Genomic DNA, 10,603 nt, shown 5'->3' on the forward strand with positions numbered 1-10,603 from the left:
GTGTGTGTGTGTGTGTGTGTGTGTGTGTGTGTGTGTGTACACAGCTGACCTCAGACAGAACAGTGTTTGCCGCCTCTTTTCCCCCCCCTCATCTTCCTCTGCTTCATTTGTTCCCGCTCTWTCTTCCTGCTCACCCCTCAAACAGGCCCGCAGGGAGCTCAGGAGATTGAAGGAGGAGGCCCGGCGTAAGCATGCTGTCGCTGTGATTTGGGCCTACTGGCAGGGACTCAAGGTACCCACCAGCCCCACAGCGTAGCCACCACCACCACCACCATCATCATCATCATCATGCCACCTGCTCCTCACCACTGATCCTCTTTATCCTCCTCAGCTATTGTTACTGAACTCTTCTGAAAGGCAGTCCCTGTTCACTAATCAGACCACCTTTTCCTGACATTGATTTACAAATGATTTTAATTTCCAAACAAAGATCAAACTGTTCATAAACAAGGAACTGGTCTGTTTTTCTGTTTAATACAATAACATATTCATACTGCTTTTCTAAATGTTGATAGAACTGATTGATACTGTTAATTTTTAAAAACTTGTCAAATTTTTTTCATTCAATCATTTATTGCGATTCAGGATAAGCTTTTTGAACGACACAAAAGCGGAGCGTGACCCTGAAGTGTTTGACCACAATTTAATCTTTGACCTTTCACTCATTTTCTTTTCAAAGTGATYGTTTAATTTGAATTAATTATTTTAAACAGTTTTCAGGTACTGATTTTATTTCTAAAACAAAAACATGAACCTTAAAATTGCACCTCAAGTTTGAATTTATTGGTTTCTAACATTCCATAAGTTTATGATCCCCCTTATCACTTTGTGTAGGTTAAACTTTAACTTTTAAAGTTACAAGAGTTTATTTTAGAGTTAAGACTGTGTAATGTATTTTTTTCTATGCAACTGACTTAGCCAAGGCTGTTTCATCTGTCCTTAACGCCTGCTGCTGCTTCTTTCTTTTAAACTAACCCATGTTTGTGTAACCCACATTATTTTTTCTGCTTTTTGTTTTTCACTGTAGGTGTGCGTCCATTTTTTTTATATATAAATGTATTTGTTTGTTTGGTTTTAGATGTAAAACCACTCACGTGGTCATTTCAGTGTTAATCCTTTTCATGATAATTGACCACGGTGTGCCTGACGATGCACCTGTTTACAAATGTATTGTGAAGGGCAGCACGAAGGTTGTTGGTCATAACCATTATCACCTTTTCAGTAATTAATTTGAAGCGGTTGTAATTCCAGCAGATGGATTTCACATTTTGTTCCAGTTCGTGTCTGTCTGTGTCTGACTAACACAATGGCTGTTATTTAAGTGTGCAGTTTGTGTTCCCCCTCTTTCACCGTGCTTCTCTACTGTCCCACTCTGTATCATGCTAATCCAAGATGTAGAAATGATCTTTTTCTTTTTCTGCTTGTGCTCAAACAGGTCCGCAGAGACTACAGGAAGTTCTTCAGGGCAAACGCAGGCAAGAAGATCTACAACTTCACCATCCAGAGGATTGTAAGTAGGATTTTGGAAGTAGTAGTTGCGAATTATGGGTGTGGGACAAATTTAGTCTTTTTTTAGTTTGAAAGAGTATTTTAGTTTATTCATTTCAGTTTAAAAAAACTAACACATTACATACAACAAAACAATGCAAATCAAATAAAATGAAAAGCAGCAGAAGAAAACATATCTGCTCCTATTTACAAAAATAATAATTTCAAACAATAAAACAAATAAAAATTTTTTTAACTCAAACAGTAACTCATACAAATTAAACAATGTAATATTTCTGAACAATTTCACTTTGATTATTTTTTTTCTGAAGGAATTAATTGATCCAATGCTTTTATAATAATTTTCCAGTTTATTCCATAGTCTTATACCTTTCACTGAATTGCATCTGTCCTTCAAATTTGTTAGGATTTTTGGTTTAACAAACATTTGTAGTCCCTTCAAATTATACCAGCTTTCCCTTTTCAACAAAAGGGAAAGCTGGTTTCATCAGTGGTGGGCAGCAGTAATCTAAAAATTAGTTCCACTAACYCTAAAGCACTAACTAAAATATTTAGGTCCCCTAATTCTAAAGCACTAACGCACAGAAAAATTTAGCAAAAGCTTTTACTAAAGCACTAAAATAACCCAGTCAACCCATGAACATTCTTAACAGACATGAGTCATATGTTGATCTCTTAAGACTTMTCATTGACATCTMACAGCTAAACAAATATAAACACATTCCAACATTAAAATCCTTACAGCTCATCCACCTTTGTTAATCTATTTTCAGTCACTTTGGTGCTATCTATAGGTAAACAAACCTACAGTTGACATATACTCATAAATGTGGCTGCCATTTTTTTTAAATTGTGGGACACTAATAATCAATATAAGAGAGGAAAAAGTGTGCAAACTTTTTAGTTTTATAAATTTAAGTTTTCTTTGAGTACTTTGGCAACATTTGGATTTTGTTTTACTCTTGCCCTCTAAAGAAATCAATGTCTTCGTGTTCTTCCAGATGCAAAAATACTTCCTTGACCTGAAGCGCGACATGCCCTCCATGTCCCCCATAGACAAGAGCTGGCCTGCTCGGCCTTACTTGTTCCTGGAGGGAGTCCACACCGAGCTCAAGAGGATTTTCCATCTCTGGAGGGTTCGTCCATCACATTCAGCCAGCTTTTCTTTCCTCTTTTAAACTGTCAATGTGAATATAGTCTAATGCACACTGTGTTGGACCGATGTGAAGCAGGATGCAGACAGCATTTTGGACTTGTCAAGTCTTAAAAATATATAATCTTGTCACACATTTAGTATAAGTCATGGAAAGCGGAGTATCAGAAGACTGGAAGGGGAAATAAAAACAAATGGCAGGATGTATTTTCTAGAGAATTACACTATTTTCTGTGGGTAGTTTTTAATTTTGATTTGTGATGTGAATAGTGCAAGAAATACAGGAGCCAATTCACGGAGGACAAGAAGGCAGTGTATGAAGAGAAGCTGAAGGCAAGCGAGCTGTTCAGGAATAAAAAGGCGCTCTATCCAAGCAGGTATTTTGGATTAAAAGTTCTTTATTTTTTTCTTTTAGATGAAGTGACCTAAAATGTATAAATGCTGTTCTAAAAGACAGAGGTTCAAAACATTGTTTTCAATGTGACGTCTTTATCCTCTGCCTCAGTGTGAGTCAGCCTTTCAAAGGAGACTACCTGGAGGTCAACAAAAACCCTAAATACCAAAAACTCAGCACTGCTGTAGACGAGAAGGTTCTGCTGGCTGATGTGGTCAGCAAAATCAACAGGGCCAATGGAAAGGTAAGAGAAATTGCTGTTGGTTTTATGTGATGTAAAATAATAGCTTAAGTTTTAGGGCATGCAAAAGAAAAGAGAAAATAATAAAACAATAAACATTATTAAAGCTTATATATTGCATCTTTTTAACATCGTTTAATCTAGGGCGTGTAGAAACAGTCCCATTTTTCAAAGTTTATGCACATTTGTTGACAACGCTGCATATTTCAGTCAGCTAAACAATCTGGTATGTTTTGCGTTTGGATGCAGTTTTTTTCTGATATGTATCAGACTTTTACAAATCTGTTTCATCTTTTCTACTTGTTTCACGTTATAACTCAAAATGCATTTGAAAGAAACCTTTGGCTTCTTATAATTTTACATTGTCAAGTTTCCCCAACCTTTGACTCTGTTCATTTTTGGCTTTGCAGGGTTCAGCTCGAATACTCCTACTAACTAAGAAGAGTGTCATTTTGGCTGACCAGAAAACTGGGCAAGTGAAGGCCAGCGTCCCTCTGGCAGACCTTGCCAATGTTTCAGCCAGCACGCAGACGGATGGCTTCTTTGCTCTCCAACTTAGAGAGGTGAGAATACAAGTGGAGTTACAATTCAGTTCTTTGGTGGGGCAGTTAAAGATGACATTAAAGGAGTAGGCATCTTTTCAAACACAATGGCAAATTAAACGTATAGCMTACTGTTCCTGTAATACCAAGGTTTTAGACAAAGATCTGATGTAGAGAAATTTTAATCTCATCTTAATTGAATATAAAAATCTAAACATTTTGTCTTTGCATTTTTATGATGGGGTATCATGTCTCATAGGTGTTCTAACATTTAAAATATACCGTATTCAAGTATAATACGCAAAATTAAATCCATAAAATCATCCATAAAGTTGGGGGGTTAGTACTATACTCGGATAAATATTTTTACTAATGTATTTTAACTGAAATATCGGCTTCATTCACAAAATGTCTGAGTCCGGAAATGAGACCACATCGTGAAAAGCAGTTGAAACAAACTTACCTCTGACATTCCAGGCAGGAGACATGATGTGAAAAAAAGGGGGAAAAGCAGTCCTTCACTTTAGTAATGATAACGAACTAATGACATTAGCGTGTGACCGATCCGCTCCTGGAACAACAACAAACACATGTTCGTCTGTAATGGCTGCCGTCTACCGGTGTTCTGAAAGTTTGTATCCCTGAAAAAACGTTTCCCCACCAGAGGGGGCGCTCGCGAGTAGGAAGTAATCTGCTTTTCCTCCACAAGATGGTCCAAATCTCATGTGAAGTCTCTGACTTTTGTGTTGGCGCCTCCTGGTGGACTATGTGTAAAATGCCAGAATTCATATGTTGCTGCTACAGCTGATATGTATTTGTTGTCAAAATACCTTTTAGTACATACGTTGTTAAAATAAAATGAACAGTCCAATGATCATTTTACTGATAKGTATAAAGACTGCAAAGGCTAAAAAATCTTGAAGTTTGTATGAAATTGGAGGTAGTTTGAAGATTACATTTTTTATGCTTTTTAAGCTAAAAAAAAAGGGGGGGGGCGTATTATACATGAATAAATACGATACTTGGATTATAGAAATTATTTAATTTTCTTCAACAGGGGTCAGCTTCAGCTGTTAAAGGTGACTTCTTGCTCAGCAGTGATCATCTGATTGAAATAATCACCAAAGTCTACTGCCTCAGCGCCTTGGCTGCAGATAGAGAACCAATCAACATTGACATATCAGACGAGTAAGATTTAAATTTTAATAAAATAATTCATCTTCCTTTTAAAATACGTGTTTCGACAATGTCTTCTGTGTTGCAGGTTTCTGCTGCAGTTCAAGCATGACAAAGTGTGTGTGAAGTTCATCCAGGGCAGCCCGAAGAACGGCAACAGTGCCTCCTGCAAACGCAAAAACAACCGCCTGCTGGAGGTGTCGGTTCCCACGTCGCCCTAATGCTGTCGCTGTGCTCTCTGCTCCCGCTGGTGTTCACACCTCCTCAGGCTGCAGGCGAGCTTGAACACTGACCTTCGACACTCTGGACTCAAAATTCACCACGTCGGTGCCAACCATGCAGTTATCTGGCTTCTTATGAGATTTATTATGACGCCACTATAGCTGAGAAAATAGGCCACCTTTTTTTGGCAAAGAAAGCCCCCCTGTGTGGGTTGCGTGCCATAGAAATTTGGTGTAAAGAGCTGGTGCACAAGACTCTTGTACGCCAGTGGTGGTGTCACTGATTGTTCTGCCTGTTTAGTAAATTAGTTTTCTTAGAAAATGTCAGAACTTCTTCAGGAGACTCAAAAGGTCTAAACTCATCTGCTTTTAAGCAGCTGGCTGCAGYGAGGAGGCTTAAAATTTGAGATGAGTTGTGACAGGATTTGGGCTTAGCCTGTCATATTTAGTTCTCTGACAAACTTGAATGCTGAACTTGGTTTTTGCCTCTGCGACAAATGGAGGATGATCTGACAACTGAACTGATTGTAGTTATTTTTTTCCTGATTTTTCTCTTGAATTAAAAGCACAGGGGGCAGTTGTATAAAAGCTAAAGTCAAACATAATTTCATAGATTAAATATTTTATATCCATTCCTATGTGCCAATAAACGGGTCTACACGACATACAATATAGGCCATCATTCTTTTTATATACTGCTTTAAACAAATGCCAAAAATTAGCTCTTCTAAAACAGGGAGTTTAATAACCTGGAGGCGGTGTTGGTTTGTTTTTGATTGCACTACACATGATCCTTTTTTCCTCTAAACATCTTTTAATCTACGCAGCAAACATAAACTAAACTCGCATCATTAAATTCCATTGTGTTCCAGTTCAAGATGCGGACAAAGACTACAGATGAATCAATGTGGTGACCATATTTTTGATTCAAGTTCTAGCATTTTCTTCCCCAAAAGCCAAACCCTTGGAAGAGATATTTTGTGTGCAATATTATCTTATTTTTCTGGCGAAATGGTTGCGAACCACAGCGGTTACRCTTCCAGTGCCACAAGCTGTACATAAGCTCTGTAAGTTGTAGCCATGACGTTGACCAAGAGTTGTTTCACTTTCCTGATTTTCATGTTATTTTTGCCACTGCAGCTCAAATTGTTGTACTGCTTGACCCGCTCTGACCTAAGGGAAAAAGACAAATAATTGCACGATTCTATAGCGTTGATCTATCAGAAATTCACACGTTTCAGCTAATCGGTTGTCGTCACAAGTCAAATCTGAGTATCAAAAAAAAGCTGTATTTTCATGCATGATTAGAATAATGTTTAGATGTCCAGGTAAAGATTTTTGTACTTTTGGTGAGTGTGTGATGGGTTAACTAAACCAAATGTGGTAGAGTCGATGTTTGCAATCAGGGGTCTCTTGGTGTGTAAGTTAAATATATTTTTATGTAACAAACGACACAGGGAAACTGGTTTTCACGCCTGGGAGTGATGATGCTGGATGACAATTCTGTTCTGTTTCGAAGCAGTTAATTTGTGTTTTTTGGTGACATCTTCCCTGCTCGCTCTTCCCTGTTTTTTGTATTTGAAGTGTGGGTAGCTCTGCGGGATGACCTCTGCAGTCTTGTGCCTAATGTTGACCTGTGTTTAAAAGATGGAACATGTTTTCCTAGAACTCATTGTAACATTTACAAGTATACTTTTTAAATTAAATAAATTCAATAAATGTTTTCCTAGACTTTAGTGGCTCCTTTTGTGAACTTAAATTGTTTTATGAGCCGTTTGTGCGTGGAGGACCCTGTTCAGTGTTGTGAATTCCACATCACACTGTTAAATCACAGACCTGATTTACATTTATCTGCATCAACCGGGTGTTTGGAGTCTATTGGGGCTGGACAGCGAAGCCTTTTAGTCRAGCAGTTGGCCAGATGTTTTCCATCACATCTGGAGGGGAGCTGTCTTGGGGTTAAATTCCGCGGCTTTGGGAGAGCTGCTGGCAACAGGTCTCCGGGGACCAGCCCTCTGATTGAATGGAGTGGTAAAAATAGCAAACCGTTTTGGGCTGCCCAGTACCCGGTTCCCACCACTCTGCAGGCTGGGAAAGGAAGGCGGAGTTCCAGGCCTCCCGGTGGCGTTTTTTTTTTCCTTCAACTCTGAGGAACCACAAAGGAATTAGACAATGCACAAGTCACATCTCATGGAGGGCCTGCAGAGAAATTGCAAACACTCATGCAGAACTGAATCAAACCAATGTGTGTGGAGAAGCAGTGCTCTGGATAAGCTGCTGGTTTTATTGGAGCATCCAAAATCAGTCTGGGATAATGTGTGGTGTGTAACTGGTTTAACAAATATCAGTTTTTTTTCTATAATGGTTAAAATAAGATTGGTGAGACATTTCTTTAACATCATTCAGCTGGCAGGTAAATTRATTATACATTCCAATTATGAACAAAAGTTATGCACAAACCGTTGATGTACTGGTGACTCTCTGGTGACATCTTCTGGATTGTCAATGAYACTACACCAAAAAATATGCTTTTAAAGGAGGCAAGAAAAACCCACTTTTAGCTGTTAAATAATATAATTTTCTGAGATTATGTTGAATTACCATATAAGGTCTGGACTTAGCTACAATCTCGTCTTGGTACTCCTCTGGTTCTGGGTCAGACTGTGGCTCCAACAGAGTTGTAAAGTAACTAAGTACAAATACTTCTTTACTGTACTTAAGTAGAAATTTTAGGTATCTGTACTTGAGTAATTATTTTTCAGCCTACTATTGACGTCTTACATTTTCACACAATGATCTGTACTTTTAACTCCACACAATTTTTAAAAAAGGGGGRAAAAGAAAAGTCGTTACTTTCAGTTCATTTTTGCTTGTTTTAATTCATATTGTTATTAAAAGAAATACTGTAAAGATAAACTGTGCCTCCTGGATAGAGTGAATGTAATTGTGGTTGAATGAGACATAGATATAACATTTTAACACTGTATTAGTTTGTACACAATCCATCACAGCTGCATGATACATATGTCACACTCCAGCAGGACAGATCAGACCCATGCAGCCTGAAGATGTATGTGGTATATACATAAAAATATATACAGTATATACCTGAAACAGCTACATCAGTGCATCCTAATTWTTTTGGTATTAATATTTTAATAGTCATTTAGAAAAACATTTTTTGGGGGAGGCCACCTCCCAATAAATATCATTTTGCAAAATCTAACCACTCATTTTTACTTCTAATACTTAAGTACATTTTATGTCAGAAATTTACTTTTGATGCTTAAGTACAAAAAATATCAGATACTTTAAGACTTTTACTGAAATAATATACTTAGAGGAGACTTTAACTTTTACCAAAGTAATTTTATGGTAAGATACTTGTACTTTTACTCAAGTATCACTTTGTGGTCTCTGGGCTCCAACATGTAAGGCTGGATGGACAAGACTTCTGTTTGACATCTTTCAATTTAATTGTTTCGCTGAAAACGTAAGCCTCTCTCTCAAACAGGAGTGGGCCGGTCTGGAAGCTGGAGGGGGGCGGGGCTTCAAGCATCTTTAAGGAATAGTATCTAATCCAGCAGCTTTGAGACACATCAGAAAAGTGGTGAAAGGAGCTGGTAAAGTTTAAATAATGAGAAATTGAAACCAAAGCATTGTAGTTTCACTTTATGAAGGCCGCAACTGAATAATATAAATGTGAAAAGGAAGGATTTCAAAGCATGATGTGTCTACTTTAAACTCAATTATTCTGTTTATTGATCAGGTAAAAATAGAAACGACAGCCATCTGAGTTGTACTCTAATTGGAAAAATGTCAACTAATTGAACCGTCAGCTGTTGGAGCTCAGTGTGACTTGAGTCTTTAACACTTAATCTTTTACGCTTTCTTAGAGAGTGTGAAAGACAAAATGTAAAATAAAACAATCAAACTGATGAGCACAAGTATGCAGAACTCTGATGGAGTCGTATAACAGTAAAAACCTGTTTGTTTTCTTTAATCTGCTAATTTTACATGCATTMTTATTTTTGACTGAGTGACATTACCAAAAAAAAAAAACATTTTAGCATTTAGATAAACTTTTACTCTTCATCGCAGAAGTTTCTGGTTGATTTTCCTCTTGCAATAATAAGAACTTGAAAATTCAGGTGATTATCTTCAGACTTTTGAGACTTGTGTTAAATAAGCTGTGTCCCCCCACCCCTACACAGACACACACACACACACCACACACACGGACGGCGTTGTAACGATTTACCATGTACACTAGAGGCCAGTCAAATCCAACTCTTATTACCAACAATAATTACCCTCAGATTATCAATTTATTAAAGATTTTAAACTACAACAGTTGACACGAGCTGAGTTTTTTTTAAATCAGATTGCTGACAAACAAGTTAAACACATCATTACAAAATCTTATAACTCCTTGTGCAAAATTTTGTAATAAAAACATACCAGCAAGGACTGTCTCCATTGCTAATTTAATTAAAAGAAAATAAATAAAACCTTAAAAACGATCAGGTTTGAAGTGGCTGAGATTTACTAAAAAGGCCACATTTTAGTAAAAGTCAAGAAGGTTGCACTTAATTAAAAAAACATTTAGTTTCTGATAAAAGTATTGGATTCAGAGCTCACTGCGTTTAACTTTTAAACAAAGAGTTCAACTAATCAATTGTATTTTGTGTTCCACATTTTGCCATTTAAATTAAATCAATGCAGTTCTGAAAAGCAAACAATTTGGGTTTAATGAAAGATAAAGTCTGTTTGAAATCCTTTACTTTCATGATTTGGGTTTTTCTTTGATCCCTGTCACACTATGAGCTCTAACRTGCTGATAAAAGTACATCCAGCATCTTGCTCAGATTGTTTTAGGTTTATAACAAATACTTTCATACTGGATTATGTTTGCTGTGTGTAACTGATCACAGAGTGGGACAGACTGGGCAGGCTTGTGCTTCTGGCAGTGTGTCAGGAAGTCTGGAGGGAGGGACAGGGGGTTGGATGAGATCTGATTAATGAGAGCTGCTGGGTGGCGGAGAGTTTGTGTCACGGCTCGCCCTTATGTCACCAGCACACTCAAAGGCTTTATCARTTTGTAGCCATTATCACATCAATAGACAAGAATGAAAGGAGGAGGGAAATTACAGATCGAGGGTTAAAAAAGAAAAAAAGCAGGCTTCTGCTGCACCATCTGTGAATAGCTGCACATGGCTGAAGCATAAACTTCACACAGCATCCAAACATCTGACACTAACTTCAAAACTATTAAATAAAACAATACAAATAATTCATGTTTGAATATCTATATTGGAAAGTATGCGACAAAAGTGAATCTCTGCAAATATTTAAAACATCCTGAAA

At 37.4% G+C, this 10,603-nt stretch overlaps 1 protein-coding gene across 1 annotated transcript in view; it reads left to right on the forward strand.

Annotated features, from left to right (window-relative positions):
* Nucleotides 1-6,967, forward strand: part of myo1b (myosin IB) — a gene marked incomplete in the record, with an annotated part of 57,483 nt that extends 50,516 nt beyond the window's left edge. Inside the window, 8 exon segments of the mRNA XM_014016496.1 lie at nucleotides 146-232; nucleotides 1,436-1,510; nucleotides 2,511-2,645; nucleotides 2,933-3,039; nucleotides 3,168-3,300; nucleotides 3,708-3,860; nucleotides 4,897-5,027; nucleotides 5,104-6,967. Of these exon segments, the coding sequence (XP_013871950.1) occupies nucleotides 146-232; nucleotides 1,436-1,510; nucleotides 2,511-2,645; nucleotides 2,933-3,039; nucleotides 3,168-3,300; nucleotides 3,708-3,860; nucleotides 4,897-5,027; nucleotides 5,104-5,236 (954 nt within the window).
* Nucleotides 6,968-10,603: the final 3,636 nt, after the last annotated feature.

This window comes from Austrofundulus limnaeus, unplaced genomic scaffold (assembly GCF_001266775.1).
Source record: "Austrofundulus limnaeus strain Quisiro unplaced genomic scaffold, Austrofundulus_limnaeus-1.0 Scaffold146, whole genome shotgun sequence".
Classification (NCBI taxonomy): Eukaryota; Metazoa; Chordata; class Actinopteri; order Cyprinodontiformes; family Rivulidae; genus Austrofundulus; species Austrofundulus limnaeus.